Source organism: Plectropomus leopardus, chromosome 6, assembly GCF_026936395.1.
Source record: "Plectropomus leopardus strain MGB_pleo_1.0 chromosome 6, ASM2693639v1, whole genome shotgun sequence".
Classification (NCBI taxonomy): Eukaryota; Metazoa; Chordata; class Actinopteri; order Perciformes; family Serranidae; genus Plectropomus; species Plectropomus leopardus.
In genome coordinates, this window is record NC_142181.1 from 964,719 (window position 1) to 982,302 (window position 17,584).

The window sequence follows — 17,584 nt, forward strand, 5'->3', positions numbered from 1 at the left end:
GTGTGGTTAGGTTTAGAAACAAAAACATCTTGTTTTGGTGTGAAATGCAGCATTGTTCTGGGGCACTTTTCCTGCTGGAAAAGTAGGGATGTTTCTGTAAAAGAGAACTGCTTTTCTTAGTAATATCCCCACTGGAAAAGCAGCAATGTCTTGGTAAAAAAAATCCACCTTACTGGCTAGTAAAACAGTGACGGGTCCCAAACACTATTCTAGGCACTGTACAGGCTAGAAAAGCAGTAATTTTGGGGGAAAAAAACCCACCTTTCATTGCCCTATCCCTGCTAGAAAAACAGTGATGGTCCCAAAAATACAACCATGTTTAGAGCCTAAAAATCCACCGGAAACTTAAGGGTTTCTTAAAAGGTAAAAAGGTAACCATTTGTCATGGCACTGCTCAGGCTGGAAATGCAAAGATTTCTCATTAAGAAACAATCACTTGCTGGAAAAGCAGTGAAGTCTAAAAAAGCTACTCGTATCAACCTGGCATGAAATGCAGTGATGTCTCAGTAAAAACACAGCTGCTTTCATGTGGCACTATATTAGTAGGAAATGCAGTGATTTCTCTGTAAATGATTTTGTGGCACTATACCAGCAAGAAAAGCAGTGATATTTAAAAAACAACAGCTTTTCTTGCCAATATCCCTGCTAAAAAAAGCAACAATGTCTCAGTATAAAACTTCCACCTTTCATTACACTATCCTGGCTAGAAAAACAGTGACAGGTCCCAAAAATCACCCATGTTCAGAGCCTAAAAACCTGCAGGAAAAACAGCAGTTTCTTGACATTCTGGCTGGAAATGCAGAGATTTCTCAGTAAGAAACAATCACTTTTTGGGCAGTCTACCCGCTGGAAGTGCAGTAATTCCTCTGTTAAAAATAAAAAAAGTGAAAACACTTTTCATGACACCATGGCAGCTAGAAAAGCAGCGATGTTTCTGTAAAAAACAACTGCTTTTCTTGCCAATATCCCCCCTGAACAACAACAACAAAAAAACACCTTTCGTGGCTCTATCTCTGCTATAAATACAGTGACAGGGCCAAAAATACAATAATCTTTAGAGCCTAAAAATCTGCTGGAAACTCAGTGGTTTCTTAGTAAGAAGCAACCACTTTTATGGAACTATTCTGTCTAGGAATGCATTTCTCAGTAAAAAACAATCTCTTTTTGGGGCATTTCCCCCGCTGGAAAAGCAGTGACAGTCCTAAAAATACACCCACATTTAGAGCCTCGAAAGCTGCTGGAAAAACAGTGATTACTCCCAAAATCACTGTATGAAATGTACAAATTGAACAGATCCGTGTTTTCAGAAATGTACAATGCCAACATTTTCTAGTGGAGGCTGGGCTGAAATCATTTGTTTGGATTCCCAGCGGGACTTTTGGACTTTGAGCTGAGAGACGCAGAGGATCGATAAAAGGAAACCCGTCCTCTCTGTCCTCTCTGTGCTGAGGTGGACTCTTGGACTTTTTTTTTTTTTTTTTTTTTTGACCTTTCAGAGGATTTTATTTCAGCTCTTATAGTAAAGTTTAGTTTATAATCCCAGGACAGAAAACTGGAGTTTTGTTGTTGCACATGATAAAAGAAACAAAAAGTGAAAAATCAAAGGTACTAGACGATGATCTGGGTGATTATAGTCGGAGCTCTTTGGTGTGATGAGGTTTATTATATATGTGGGAGATAAATATTCCTATTTTTGGTGGTGAAATAATACTGACTGAACTACATGATAGTGTTGTTGATTCAAAGTGTTAAAGCAACAGTTTAGATGTAGAGAATTTACACTGTTGACATATTTTACTGGTTTATTCTGTGTTTCCTTGCTTCCACATTTAATTTTTGCATGTTTTTACTCCTAAACTACAAACTAATTTCTTGCTGATTATCTTTCCAAAACATCCATCAGGTTTCATTGATTATTTCTCTTCATTTGTCTTTAAAAATCAGTATTTTAATTCTTTAAATTTTTATTTTCATTCATGCACTCCGCAGCGCTCTGATGTTTAAGACATTCTTCACAAAAAAACAAAACATGTTACGTGCAAATGTCATTTCTCAGATTAAGACACAAAAAGTCTAGAGACAGATTCAACAGCACACTTCCTGTCAGCACTTTCAAAATAAGAAGCTGCACGCTCTGACCAGCGGAGGGCACTGAGCACATCACTTCTTTTATTTGTTTTTATTTTTGCCCTTTTTTCAGATCAGAAAAAACTTTTTAAAATCATTGTTTTATTCTTTTCTGTTTCTGTAAATGTGGATGTATGAAATGAATCTCTCTGTACAGAAATCAGCTTCTAATGACAATAAAACAGATCAGATCACCGACTTCAATTTGTGCTATTAATCATCCTCTAAGTCTTATACTGCGATAATGCTTTTATTTTCAAAGAGCGTCTTTATATTAGTTTATATAAAATATTTGGTAGTTTTGTTTGTTTGATTTTTTTGCTCTAAAAGTTCTGATTTGGGTTTAGGTTTTGTACTACTTCTGTTCAATCCTTCTCTTTTTATTTGCACCTTTGATGCAGAAATTAAGAATAATTGTTTAATTTACAAATAAATATTACACACAATAGCGTTCAGTTCATTTTTGCAAAAAACTTGAATTAACTTGAATAATATGTTAAAATAATATGTAACATAATAATAAGAATTCAAAAGTTTGATCAAACATCTGTAGAAGTTGATACAAGTTCATTAGCCTACATGACTGCCACAAACCAATTATACTATTAGTTTTATTAATTATAACTATTATAATAAATAAATTATTTTAAAAAACAAAATGTATTATAAAAGAGTGAACGAACTGATAATTAAAATATACAATTTAAGTAGTTTAAACAACAAGTATATATATATGTATGTATGTATTTAAAATATATAAACAGGACGACGTCTGTATATATATGTGTGTGTGAGTGTGTGTGTGTGTGTGTGTGTAAACAGGACGACGTCTGTCGCAGCGGTCCTCGCGCGTCCTCTGCCGGTCGTAGTACGCAGGCGCAGAGAGCGTTCACAATTAAAATTTACAAAATGTTTCTAAACGTCAGCTGGTGATATATAAACTATATTTTAAGAAATTATAAGAAAGCAGATAATCATGGTATTAAAGCTCTCAGCCTGAATCATACATTTTGTTTAACTGATTTTTGTTTTTCTTTTTTAAATATCTTTATTTGTGACTCTCTAGCTGCTAAACATCATAGTTTAATATCTTTTTTATTCCCTTGTCTCTTATGACACAATTTGCACAAAACTATATATCTGCCCTAAAAAACACATTCAGTGTAATAACAACATTAATCATTTTTGATGCACCCACAAACAGGTAGATTTCCGCAGTATTCTCTTACTTTTTTCTCAATTAAATGGTTAAATGAATTTATACTAGAATAAAAAAATTGCTCTAAATTTGATTTTTTTTTCTTTGCAAATCGCCACAAAAAAGAAAGGAAAAGATATCCAAAAAATGTGACCACAAAAACACACACACACACACACACACGCAAGCAAGCAAAAAGACGTTTTATGAAAATATAAAATATAATGAAAATATTGTTGTTGTTGTTGTTGTTGTTAAAAATCGGCAAACATTTTCAAGATATATAATAATAATAATAATAATAATAATAATAATGACAAAAAGATCACATTTATTATGTTTATTGTTATTATATAAAATCAGATATTGTACAACGCTTAAAAAATCCTGCAGTAATCCTGACACACAGTAAAAAAAAAAAAATTAAAAAAAAATAAACTAAACTAAAATTATTTTATTTTATTTATTTTGGGTTTTTTTTCTCCACACCCACCCGTTTATTGTGAAGTCTTCCTGCAGCGGAAGCGTCGGGGTTAGTTTCCGGTGGTTGTGTTCGGCTCTCCTCGGCTCAGTTCGGCTCGGCTCGGCAGCAGAGTCTCAGCTGTAGTGAAGCTGGAGGAAAGATGGCGGCCCCTGCTCTCTCCAGTCGGGCTGGCTCGGCGGGCAGCCTCGGGAACAGCCCCACCATGGCCGCCGGGAGGCTCCCGCACGGCGGCGGCGGCGGAGGAGGAGGCGTCGGGCCCGAGCTGGACTTCAGGTCGGCGGCCCGCATGGAGGACCTGAACCGGCTCATCCAGGAGTTCAGCAAGCACGACCAGCGGGAGTACGACGACCAGCGGGCTCTGGAGATCCACACGGCCAAGGACTTCATCTTCTCCATGCTGGGTGAGCTCACCACACCGCCGGGGACACACCGAGCGGGCCGCCCGCGGCTGTGCTTTTGTCCCCGGTGGAGACTGAGGACTCCACCTGCTTACACACACACACACACACACACACACACACACACACACACACATTAAAACACACACTCATAAACACACACAGGGTGGTGTATCTGAGGGCTTATTCCGCTCTTGTTTTCGGTGTGTGTGACTTTAAATGCTGCATATTTAATCCCGGGAGGAGGCTGTTTTTGCGCCGACGCTGCTGCACCTGTACCGGCTCAGGTGAGCAGCTGCGCGTGCACACAGCAGCAGCGCGTGCAGGGCTCCAGCAGCACCAGCATGGAGACATGTGGACCCAGCTGGTCCGGCCGCTGGGTCCACATGTCTCAGAGAAGTGTCCTCACACTAGACTTCAAACAGCGTGCACTTTTCTTAATCGATTAGTTGGAAAAAATTACGATCGATTAATCGTGATTTAAAGAAAAAAGAACATAAAACTTTGCTTATTTCAAACTATACAATCGCATGTTATCCTCAGTATGAACTAATAACAACATATTGAATATTTTTTAAAGCATTTTTAGCCTATTGATTGATAAATTAATTTTCACGTTAGATTAAATTCTTAATAACCGATTAATCATCGATCGATTAACCAGTTACACGTCCAGCCTCATGCCAAATATCCTCAGCTGCAAACACAAGCCAACAGTCCTGCTGGTGGCGCTACAGCGACCGTCTACTTTTCAAAAGCTTGAAAATTCAAAACAAATCATTCGTATGTGTGTGAAGAAACTTGAGTTCGCTTCATTGTGGTACAAACTGTGAAATCCATCACGCTGTTTTTATTCAAAAACTGCAGAACTAATGAAACCTTTCTCCACATTTTTTGATCAGTTGACACCAAACTTGCTGCGGGTCGTCTTCAGACCGCCGACTCAAACCGTCCACACAGATATTTGATTTATCAAACGCTGAGCCTACAGCGCATCACAAAGTTTGGCTGTAAATGTTGCTGTAAACATACACTTGCAAGTTCTCACTAAATAAATCCTCAAAGTTTGTTAAAAAAAATACAAAATAGTTTTGTCATCATAGATTAAATGTGTAAGATTTCAGAATTTTATCACAAAAACTGAATTTTTTGGCAGCATTTTAAAATCTGCCCTCATGTAAACGTACTGCAGTTTGTGGGAAAAATGGCGTCTTTAAATATCAGTTTTTCACTTATTGAGCAAATCAAATTTTGTAAAAACAAATGAGCAACATCTCTCTGCCGTCTAGATGAAGTCTGGAGAGTTTAGTCTTGATGAGTGAATTTTTGGCAGCAGTTTGAAATCTGCTCTTCCATGCACAGACAGCTGATATCCTGCCCCCTGCTGGTCGGCTCAGGCAGCGTGAAGCGTCTCTGGTTTCTCTCGTGCAGCTCGCTGGGATACTGACTTGTCTTTGGTGTCTGAGGTTGTGAGTTTGAGCCTCATGTGATGCTGAATCCACATTGTAATGCAGAGTTGTTCATTTTCTTCAGATTCATCTGCTGCTTGCTGGTAAAAATGCCCGACTCGCTGCTGTGCAGCAGCTCTGTAATTCAGATCTTGAGTTTGTCTTCCTCGAGCAGAAACTAAATCTGTAAAACTGCATTCTGTAGATTTGTTATTTATACACTGAAGTCAAACTGATGGCTGCCTGCAGGAAGGAAAATCAGGGTAAAAACATGGATAATTTGGAGAAAATGAGCAGGAATGTGAAGCTAATGGGTTGTGACTCGAGTCCGGCGCGGGCCTGTTTATGGCTCCTTTAATGTGTCTTGGTACTGGATTATTGTACTGCTAAAGGTCAGATCACCGAGAAACACAAACTCAGAGATTTTTCTTTCTTAATGTTTTTGTCTTTTTTCCTTTTTTTGTTTTTCTTTCTGTCATGATATAACTATTCTTTAACTGCCAAGGGACTTTTTACATTTTGTATTTTATATCGATGTTCATTGGTGCGTCACTTTAAAATAAACATTTCAAACATGAAACAAACAAAAACGAGTTTCCTGTCGCAGATCTTTCAGTCCAGGCTGTCTCTGAGGAACCGCCACACAAACTGTCCGTCCACTGTGGCACAGGAATGCAGTTATCAGCCAGGAAGTGTGTGTGTGTCTTTTCACTCAGCAGAGCGGAAAACCAGTCCAGACCGATCCGGTCCAACTGTGGAGGGTGAACACAATAACCTGTCCTGTCTGATGCGGTCCAGACTGACCCGAAAACTGACCCTGAAGGGAAATGCACACTGGTGGCGTCGCACAGCTTCACATCTTTTGATGCGTGTGTCACTCTCCGTTAGAGCTGGGAACCAGACCCGATTACTTCTTTTGGTTAAGACTAAAATGCGTCCATGTGCAGGGCATCATAAACAAAAAAAGGACTAAAATAATGGCAAACTTTTTTCTTTAAAATGTTCAAGTCTCTCTTTGTATCATTCTTTCCGTCAGGTCATGAAAAACCTGGAAAAGTTTGCTAATTTGCAAAATTTGCAAATAGCAATTTCCTGGCCTGTTGTTGAAAAACTTTATATACCCAGAAAGTTTTGGAAAAGTCATGGAATTTTATTTCACAGATCTGTAAAATAACACACAGTGTTTTAATAGACTATCAGAAATTTGAAAATCCAACAACAATTTATTGTGTTTAACAACACAAACAGCCAATGATCATAAGAATAGCGCCGCGCAGAACCAAATGCAGTGAAGGACTTTGACTGTAGAACAGCTGAGTGTTTGACAGCCACAGCATTTCATCATGGTGGCTCAAACAGCTGATGGTCTGACAGCAGCGCAGTGAGACAGACAAACAGAGCGCAGCTTCTCCTCACAGCACCAAAGTGTCTGAAACAGACACATCTGCAGAGGTGAAAGTGACTTCTTTAGACTCTACAGACGACTTTGTGTTAGTTTCAGCTTTAATCAGACTTTTTAAGATGTTTCTAGGAATTTAGGATGTTAATAAGATTTTACTGTATTTCTAAGATTTTGTGATGTTTCTAGAATTTTAGAACATTTCTAGATGCTTGGATGTTTCTAAGATTTTGGGATATTTCTTGGTTTTTCACTTTATTTTTTACTTTGAATGGAAAATGGTCGGGGGGCCACGTGGCACCCTCTCAAGGGCCAGATTTGACTGGCAGTACAAAGGTTGACTGTGTTAGATGATCCCAAAAGAAATTATTTTTTTTAGGCAGCCTAAACACAATGAGATGATAAGACAACATTGGGACATTTCTTTTAACCTGTCCTGTCTTTTGTCCTCTGTCTCTCAGGAATGGTACAGAAGTTGGACCAGAAGCTCCCGGTGGCCAACGAGTACCTCCTGCTGTCGGGAGGCGTTCGTGAGGGCGTGGTGGACATGGACCTGGACGAGCTGAGCGTCTACGCTCGCGGCACAGACTACGACATGGACTTCACCCTGCTGGTCCCGGCGCTCAAACTCCACGACCGCAACCAGCCGGTGACCCTGGACATGAGACACTCGGCACTGGGCCACTCCTGGCTCAGCCTGCGCCTCTTTGACGAAGGGACCATCAACAAGTGGAAGGACTGCTGCACCATCGTGGACCACATCAACGGCACCACTAACTACTTCTTCTCCCCAACGCTGGTGGCCGACTGGTTTTACCAGTCCATCTCACTGGTGCTGCTCGAGGTGCAGAAGAAGCCGCAGAGGGGGATGCCGAGGGTGGAGAAAGTGGAGAGGAACGGCACCATCATCTCCGTCATCCTGGGCGTCGGGAGCAGCCGCATGCTGTACGACATTGTCCCCGTGGTGTCCTTCAAAGGCTGGCCGGCGGTGGCTCAGAGCTGGCTGATGGAGAACCACTTCTGGGACGGGAAGATCACCGAGGAGGAGGTGATCAGCGGTTTCTACCTCGTCCCCGCCTGCTCCTACAAAGGCCGCAAGGAGAACGAGTGGCGGCTGTCGTTCGCCCGCAGCGAGGTGCAGCTGAAGAAGTGCATCTCGTCCAGCCTGATGCAGGCGTACCAGGCCTGCAAGGCCATCATCATCAAGCTGCTGTCGCGCCCCAAAGCCATCAGCCCCTACCACCTGCGCAGCATCATGCTGTGGGCCTGCGACCGCCTTCCCCCCAACTACCTGGGCCAGGACGACTTCTCCGCCCACTTCCTGCTGGGCCTGATCGACGACCTGCAGCACTGCCTCGTCAACAAGATGTGTCCCAATTACTTCATCCCCCAGTGCAACATGCTGGAGCACCTGTCTGACGAGACCGCCATGCTGCACGCCCGCAAACTCTCCTCGGTGCGCTCCGACCCGGCCGAGCACCTCCGCACCACCATCGAGCACGCCAAGGCCGCCAACAGGCTGACGGTGGAACTGCAGTGGCGAGGCAGCGCCAACAACCTGCCGTCGCCGCAGTCCGACGCCGGCGGCGAGAACCAGCCGGACGACCGGCTGGCCAAGAAGCTCCAGCAGCTGGTCACGGAGAATCCGGGGAAGTCCATCTCGGTCTTCATCAACCCGGACGACGTCACGCGGCCGCACTTCCGCATCGACGACAAGTTCTTCTGAGACGGAGAGACGTTGTCCCAGACCTCCTCCTCCTCTCTCTCTCTCTGCCTTCCTTCTCCTCGCCTGGTGCCCCGCCTCCTCTGAAACTTTATTTTTTACATTTTTTTATGTTTCTCTGCCGCAGAGTGAAGTGAGGTGATCGTCTAGTTGTGTCTGCCACAATTTTTTAATTTTTTAATTTTTATTTTTCTATTCCCCTTCCCCTCTTCCCTCCTCTTTCACTGTGTGCCCTGTGTTTTTTACCTGCTGAATGCCTTTTAAATAGACCGCTGAATAGCAGCGGGTTGTTTTTAAGCCGAAAGGACGAGGCCAAAATCCACCTTCAGAGGGAGTCGCTCTTCAGATGTTACGGTAGTTAAATTATCAGGGATCCTGGAAATGAGACGTAAAAAAGCAACTCCTGAAAACATTGCAGAAGCTTGTTCGCAGCATATTTAATTAATCCAGTTAAAGCCAGTTTATCACACGATTCGTACGGTCATGAAAAACCTGGAAAAGTCATGAAATTTGCAAATAGCAATTTTCAGAAAAGTTCTGGGAAATTAAATATGCCCTTAAAGTTTTGAGAAAGTAATGAAATTTTGTTTCACAAACCTGTAGAATAACACGGGACGGTCTGAAATTTGAAAATCCAATAATAATTTCTGTTTTTACAGTTTCCGGATGTGATGAATAGTTTCATTTTTGATGATGTTTGAAGAAAGAAAACTGTCAAAGTTTCATGTCAAGTTTTGTTCAAGAAAAAAAAACATCAGAAATTTTCCCTTGGAAATTAACAAAAAAAACCACCAATATTTTACCTCCACAATTGAACAAAGAAGTTTTAAAAACATTCTTAAAAATCATCAAAAAATTTTTTGCAGTTTTTTGTTTTTGAAAAATCTCAAAAAATTTTTTTTAAAGAAATAACTAACCACCAGGATTTTTCAAGAAAATAAAAAATAGGCCATTTTTTTCTTTAAAAATCACAAGAAAAGGCCAAAATGTAAAAAAAATCAGCAGAAAAATCTATACAAAATACAGCCATTTAAAGTCGTATTTCCCTCCCTAAATGCCAAAAAAGGTCCCTCCCCAGTACTTAGAAAACTATTTGATATGCCTCTCCATTTTTGCACCACCCTCTGCCCTCTCATAAATAACAAACGGTCCCTAAATCGCCTTTAAATCTACAGTTTTAATTCTGATCTGAATTTGCTATTTTTTTTTAATTATACATATTTAAAAAGCTATAATTTAGTAATTTAAAAGAACCAGTGAGGCGATTCGATGGTCGTTGCAGAGAATGTATGGTCTTTAAAATTAAGAAGTTCATGGTGAGATTTTGTGTGAACGCTGAACACGTGCAGCTGCATCGAACAGCGGCGCGATTGTTGAACAAAAAGACTCAACTTTATACGATTGTAAACGCGTTCAGGAGTCCGCGATGCCAAACGGCGCATACAGACGTGTCAAACTCAGGAGTGAAGACGGCGGCGCCTTCTGAAGGTGGATTTTGTCCCTCTGAGGAATGTCTCGGTCCTGCTGGGGGACGAAGGTACTAACGTCTTAGAAACTAACTGTAAATAGAGACTGAACACTGGTGTGTAGACAGAGATGCACAGACTGATGATGAAGATGATGATGATGATGATGATGATGATGAAGATGATGTGGACTACTTTTCGTCTAATTTTGCACAGAATGTAAAAAATCACCACTCCTCCTGTCGATGGTGGACGTCGTGTTCGTCCTGATTGTGGACTGATGTATCATATTAGTGGACAGGTGACACTACTGAGGGACGGTTGTTACTGCACGTTTTACATAAAAACACCACAGAGTACACTGTGATACTGCAGTAATACTTCAACAGAGTCAAACTTTCAACTTCACACAAAATGATTTCAGAGCTCCGGGGTGTGTTCGTAGATCCAATCTGACGCTCGACGCCAAAATGAGAGCGCTGTTACGACAAACGGACAAAAATGCCTGGAATTTGCAAAATTTCTAAGCCTGGAAAAGTTTTGGAAAACTAAATAATACCCTGAAAGTTTAAAGAGAAAGTTGTGGAATTTTGTTTCACAAACCTGTATAATAACACGATGTGTTGAAGGACCGTCGGAAATCTGAAAAATCAATTCTGATTCTGTTTTTACAGTTTCTGACTCAGCAGAATCAACAAAAAAATTTTAAAGGAAAAAAAAAGTCCAAAGGTTTTCCATTCAGTATCGTCAGAAATTTTTAAAGAAAAGAAAATGGGCGTTTTTTAAATAATAGTGAAAAAATATGGGCGTTTTTTTAAATAATAGTAAAAAAAGGAGAAAAAAACCCCAATATTTATTTCTTTAAAAATCACAAAATGCCTTTTTTTTATGAAAATCACTTAACATTTTTAAAGACAAGGAAAGGTCAGAATTATTTCTTTAGAAAACACAAAAAGAAGTTTAAAGAGAAATAACATCTAATTGTTTTCTTTAAAAATTATCTCTTTTTTTAAGTATGGCCAAAATGTTTTCTTTAAAAAAAAGTAAAAAAAATTTCCTTAAAAAGTGTTGGCTCTGATAAATGGTGTTATTTTTGTTGATTTTTAATGAAAACCTGTTTCATTTAAAAATTATATATATATATATATATATATATATATATATATATATATATATATATATAGTTATTTTATTCTGTGATATATTTTGAAATTATAATTTTAATAATCATTAATATTGCTTCTGGACATTTATCCCTTTTTGAGGCAATTTACTAAAAAATTTTCTCTCCTCTTTTTAATTTAAATTCATTTTGGGGTTTCTTTCAGTCACTTTCTGCTCATTTCTTGCAGTTTCCTCGTTGGCTTTTCGTGTTTTTGGCAAGAAAACAAGGTTTAAAAACCTGTGAAAGGTGTCTGAATGCAGCACATTAAGTCTGATGTCCATCCAGGCTGCAAATGAAAGGAAACGTTTCATGTGAAGGAGGAGAGAGAAATCATTTTTTGGGAGAAAAAAAACACAGCTCTGAAAATGTTTGTTGTCTGCAACGTCTAAAAATAGCCGTCCAATCGGAGCGCAGCGTGCTGAGCTCACCTGAAAGCTGCAGACTGTGTGAAGGAGGTGGAACAGCAGGAGCACTGTCGGGTTCTCGCAGTGTCACCGTGTACTCGTCAGACCGCCGTCAGTCAGTGTCACCGAATATTCCTCCGGCCGTCGTGTCGCCGGCGCCGTCTTCTCTCCACCTCTTTATGTCACTTTGTTTGTTTCGATCGGATCCGGTCGCACGTTTCTCTCAGCTTCACTGCGTCTGTTTGTCACGTTTCTCTTCAGCTGCTTTGTTTGTGTTTCTGTTTCGACTCTGCGTCTCAACAACCAGCTCCGGTGCGGTTTTACTTTAGTCTGTTGGAGGTTTTACAGTTTTGTCTTTCTGGGGCTGCTTCAGGTCCCTGCTGTCCCGCCAGAGGAGGACACTAAAACTGAGTCTAACAGTTCATTGATTTTTTTCAAAAACACGGGGAGAGGGCAAACGAAAAAGGACCAAAAATGAGCAAAAAATTAATAAAAATTCAAGAAAAATGCCTGAAAATTAGCTTTAAAAAAACAGGGAAATGACCTGGAAAAAGTGCATAACATTTATAATATTCTGTATCATAATTTTAAGTCATCTGTTTGTTTTTTGTTGTTGATTTTTTTAAACTCTTTTTTTAAAATTTTATTATTATTATTATTATTTGCTTATTTCAGGTCATTTTCTTTCTTTTCTTGCTAATTTTGGGGGCATGTTTTGTTATGTTGCTCAGTGTCTTCTCTCCAAACCAATTCTCTCAGGTTTCGAAGGGTTAATGAGTGTCGGGATGTTAAAGCAAAATAAACTGAAACTTAATTGTTTTTTCTAAAACGCTGAAACGTGATCAGATTTCCGGCTGATCAACTCTAAAAGTACTATTATTTTAACACGAGAGTCAACATATTTTCGGGGTCCAACAGTTATGGCTTCCTTGTGGCTTGTCTCTAGGCATCATGGGAGTTGTAGTCGTATCCGAGCTGGTTGAATTGAAGGCGAGTCGCTGCGGTTTTTTTTTGTTTCCTTTGTTTAATTGACCGTCCAAACATTTCCAGGAAAAATGCCAAAAACCCTGCAGACATCTGACCGGTAATGTGATCTCCATATCCTCATCCTCAAGTGCAATTAGTGAAAACACACACACACACACACATACACACACACACACACACACACACACCATGTAGCATTATGACAAAAAAAAACACTCCGTTGGTTTTAATGACAACACAAACACTTAACCTTTCTCTGAATTACTCACACACACACACACACACACACACACACACACACACACACACACAGCATCAAAGTGCCACACACACTCCTGCTCGGTGGAAATGTAATCAGTGTGTAGTTCTTCTGAGCTCCATGACCTTTGACCTTACTCCCGTCTGTGTTCAGAACCTTTGGACTGTGAGTTTAGATTTTTTTTCTCCGTCTCTTGCTGCTCCGCTTCGTTCTGATGATGGATTTCTTTATGCAACGTTGACTTGGATGGGTTAACCCTTCAGATGGCAGCTCCTCCTCCGTCTATGAAGGTTCTCCACGAAAATTCACTGTACAGTAGAGTCATCATAAAGTCTTTTAACCAGACGTGTCTCGCTCTGTCCTCTGAGTTATTGCACATCTTTTCTTGTTTAACTAAAGAAATACAGCGACTTATTGACCCAAATTACCTCAGTCAGTAACAAAGAAGTGAATCAAAGTAGTCTTTCATCTGTAAATCACAGATCAGACGTCTTACCCTGCAGGATTTGACCTATTGTGAGTCTAAATTGAAAAAAAAGAGGCCCCAGAATTGAACTGTGGGGAACTCCGCTGAGATTTATGTAGAGGACAGACACCAGCTGCAGCAGCTCCATGCATGTTTTATAGGATTTTAGGACGTTTCTAGGAGATCTTACGATGTTTATAGGATTTTATGATGTTTTTAGTATTTTACGATGTTTATAGGATCATAGGATATTTATAGGATTTTATGACGTTTTCAAGATTTTACAATGTTTCTATGATCATACGATATTTAGAGGATTTTAAGATGTTTCTAGGTTTTTAGTACATTTCTGAGTTTTTAGGAGGTTTCCCAAAAATTTAGGATGTTTTTTAGGTTTTAGGACATTCTCTGATTTTAACACATTTCTTTGACATTGGGGTGTTTCTTCATCTTAAGGAGGTTTCTCAAAAAATTAGGACATTTCAAGGATTTCCAGGCATTTCAAGGATTTTAGGACATTTTGAGGATTTTGGGAAATTTTTAGGATTTTAGTATGTTTCTTGGATATCAACATTTCTAGGTATTTCGCACATTTCTAGGCTTTGATAATGTTTCTCAGATCTTAGGACATTTCTAGGATTTTAGGATGTTTCTCGGGTTTTAGAACATTTCTCATCTTTTGGCACATTTTAAGGAATTTTGGATATTTATAGGATTTTCGGGCATGTCTAGGATTATAGCACATTAAGGAATTTAGGACATTTCCAGGATTTTTGGACATTTCTTGGTGAAATGTATTATTTTGTTGTCTTGTGCATTCAGGTGGTAACTTGTGCATTAATTATAATCGAGCAAAAAAGTTAGCATCTGGAGTCCAAATTTTCGCTTATTTTCTTGTTCATAAAGGTCAAAACTTGTGGTCACATGAAAAATCAAACAAAAAACTTATCGTGTGCACACAAAGTAAAGATGTGTGCATATGGCAGATCTTGCATAACAGAAACAGAAATCAGACACCAGGACTTCACTCGGAGGCCGGGGGTTCGGATCATAGAAACGTGGCGGTGCTGCAGTGTGCCGACAGTGGAATATATGAAACATTAATGTCAGAATTACATCTTCTCAAGCTCCCTCTGTGGCACAAGGATGACTCCAGTGTGAGTGCATCGGCTCTGCTCTTCATCAGAGAAGAGAAAGAGCTCGCCTGTGCAGCGAAGGCTCCGGCTGCTCCTCTGCGTTCAAACTCAGTTTAATTTATAGTTTGTCTCAGAGGACTTCACATCACACAAAACAAGGACAAACTTCTCCAAAAAACCTTAAACAGGGAAAAAGCTGGTTTGTGTGTCTTTCCCACAGCAGTCAAAAATCCTGAACAGGTCTGAAATATTGCAGCAGTTCCTCTAATGGCCACCAGGAGGCAGCACTGTAGAAAGTACATTTCTCCTTGTTTCCTTCTCCTGGTTTTCCCTCCTCATTTGTTTCCTCCTCTCCTCTCTACCTCAGTGTCCTTAGGTCTCAGCACCTCCTTTCTCCTCACCTCCTCTCCTTGTTTTCTTCTCTGCCTATTTCCTCTCCTCTTCATTTCTTCTCTCCTGTTTTGTGTCCTCCTTTCCTCTCCTACTTGAGTTCGTGTTGTCTCAGCACCTCTCATCTCCTCGTTCCCACTCTTTGTTTCCTCTCCTTGTCTTCTCCCCTTGTTTCTCTCATTTCCTTTCCTCTATTTTTCTTCTCTCCTGTTTTGTGTCCTCCTCTCCTCTCTTCCTTGACTTCCTTTCCTCTCCTCCTTCCCTCTCCTCTCCTTATCTTCTCTTCTTGTTTCCTTCTCTCCTTATTTTCTCTCCTTTCCTTCTTTCCTTCTATTTTCCTCACCTCTCCTTATCTTCTCTCCGTCTTTCCTTCTCTCCTTGTTTTCTGTCCTTATTTCCTCTCCTCTTCTTCTCTTCTGTTTTATTTCTTCCTCTCCTGTCTTCCTCTGCCTCCTGTTGTCTCAGCCACTGCTCTCATTGTCTCCTCTCCTTGTTTTCTCTCCTTATTTCCTCTCTTCTCCTTGTTTTCTCTCCTTATTTCCTCTCCTTGTATTCGTTCCTTGTTTTCTCTCCTTTTTTCCCGATCCTTTTCTTCTCTCCTGTTTTGTGTCCTCCTCTCCTCTCTTCCTTGGCTTCCTGTTGTCTCAGCACCTCCTCTCCTCGTTTCCTCCCCTGTCTCTCCTCTCTTCCTTTGTGGTGTCCCTCGGCTTCCTGTTGTCTCAGCACCTGTCCTCTCCACCTGCTCCTGCTCTCTTCTTCGTTGTCATCAGAAATGTCGCCGTGCCAACCTCAAACCATCCATCAGCCTCCAAATATAACAGCATATGCTGCCATGGCGACATGCTGCGACACTGATGCTCAATTTACGGCCCCCGGGCCAAATCTGGCCCCTGATAGGGCCCCTGAAACATTTCCTAATGTACGGTAAACTAAAGTGATGGACTCTGATTAGTTTTTGTCCTTTAAGTCCCCATAAGGTGTCAGAGACATAAAAAAGCATCAGAATAGAGCTTGTTGTTCAACCCCCCTGACAGAGGTCCTGGATAAGACCCTGATGTCCTGAAATCCAGGAAATGTCTTTTAATCCCAGAAATATAAAATCTTATAGACATTTCCCAAAATCATAAACATCTTAAAATCCCGCAAATATCATAAAATCTGAGAAATGTCCTAAAATCTAAGAAATGTCCCCAAATCCTTGAAATGTCCTAAAATTCAAATGTCCTACGATCCTTGTCCTAAAATCCTTTCAGCGTGTATGGGGTAAGTGTCCCCTATGCAAAGCAGTTTCTCTGTGTGCTGCTTCTCTGGACGTCACAACAAGCGTCTCCTCCTCCTTGTCCTCATCCTCCTCCTCGTCAAACACTGAGGACTCACCTGGACCGTGTCTCCTGGCGGACTCACTCTGATGTAACAAAAATGTACCTAGGTAAATGTACTTCCTGCCACAGCTTTTATTTTGAAGGTCAGTCATTTCTTATCCAAAAGAAAACCTGCTGCTGTGAATGTGTCTCTTTCTTGAATTTAACGTTCATTTTTGTCTCATGTTTGGACAGATTTGTGATGTGGGAGGACTGATCTCTTCTGGATCCTGCAGTCACAGACGGAGACGGACAGCTCTCTGTCTTCAGGTCTCTGACGGACGACCAACTCTGCTGAGTCATCAAAAAATAACAGAAAACACCTGTGAGGGTCGACCTCGGCAACCGGCCGCTTATATAACACAGATGGCAGCATTTATTTCACTTATAGATCAGAAACATACACTTTTCATTTTTTGGCAGCAGAATGTTGTGTTTTTAAAGTCGTGCGGCCTGTCAAAGGTTCGGGAAAGGTCATGAGCTGTCAGGAGCGCACGAAGGATTTGAGGACATCAGGGGTCGAGTGCAGACCTCCGCTGGGCTCGCTGGTTTGGACGACATGTTTTCTTCAAAGAAACAGGACGGAATTGGATTGTTAAATTTGTGTATTTTTTTCCTTTAAATTTTTTCTGATTTTTGACATTTTTGGTGTTTTCTTTGAAAATGTTTTGGAATTTTCTTATTTTTTATTCTTTAAACTTTTAAACTTTGGGTGATTGTTAAAACTTTTGTTGATTTTCTTTTTCTTTAATTTTTTTTTGCAATTTTCTTTTCAGATTTTTGGTGGGTTTTTTCTTTAATTTTTTGGGGTGATTTAAATGTAATTTGACGCTGTTTTATGCACTCTGCCACCTTATTTATACTCAAAGCACAAAAACCACATGAATCACTTTATTTTTTACCGTCAGTAGGAAAATGTTTGGGGGGCCTCCTGGCGGCCTGTCAGGGGCCAGATTTGCTGGCCCTTTAAAAATAAATCATCTTTTAAATTTGATTTATTTCAGTGATTCAAACAGATTTTTTTTATTTTGACTGTGTGGTGTTTTTTTTTCATTTATTTACTTTTTCTCACCTCTCATCATCATCATCATCATCATCATGTCACCTTAAAAACTCCTCCGGCGGTGACGTCACGTGAGCTGCAGCAACACGGCGCGAGCAGAGAGAGAGAGA

The 17,584-nt window shown here is 40.3% G+C and overlaps 2 protein-coding genes across 3 annotated transcripts in view; both read left to right on the forward strand.

The window, feature by feature from the left end:
• The window catches only part of LOC121942834 (exocyst complex component 3-like protein 2), a 53,878-nt gene extending 51,553 nt beyond the window's left edge, over positions 1 to 2,325 (forward strand). For both annotated transcript variants that reach the window (XM_088078425.1, XM_088078424.1), the window contains one exon: positions 1 to 2,325. This exon is cut by the window's left edge and continues 920 nt beyond it. The gene's annotated coding sequence lies outside the window, so the exon portion shown is untranslated.
• Positions 2,326 to 3,794: 1,469 nt separating this feature from the next.
• Positions 3,795 to 13,403, forward strand: LOC121942824 (nucleotidyltransferase MB21D2). Its single transcript, XM_042486089.2, has 2 exons — positions 3,795 to 4,210; positions 7,516 to 13,403. The coding sequence occupies exons 1-2, from the start codon at positions 3,949 to 3,951 to the stop codon at positions 8,778 to 8,780; spliced, it is 1,527 nt and encodes a 508-aa protein (XP_042342023.1). The 5' UTR covers positions 3,795 to 3,948; the 3' UTR covers positions 8,781 to 13,403.
• The last annotated feature ends 4,181 nt before the right edge of the window (positions 13,404 to 17,584 follow it).

Coding starts and splice junctions, on each gene's coding strand:
- LOC121942824 (XM_042486089.2), top strand. CDS start 3,949: ATGGCGGCCCCTGCTCTCTCCAGTCGGGCTGGCTCGGCGGGCAGCCTC. Junction 4,211..7,515: donor CTTCATCTTCTCCATGCTGG/GTGAGCTCACCA, acceptor TCTGTCTCTCAG/GAATGGTACAGAAGTTGGAC.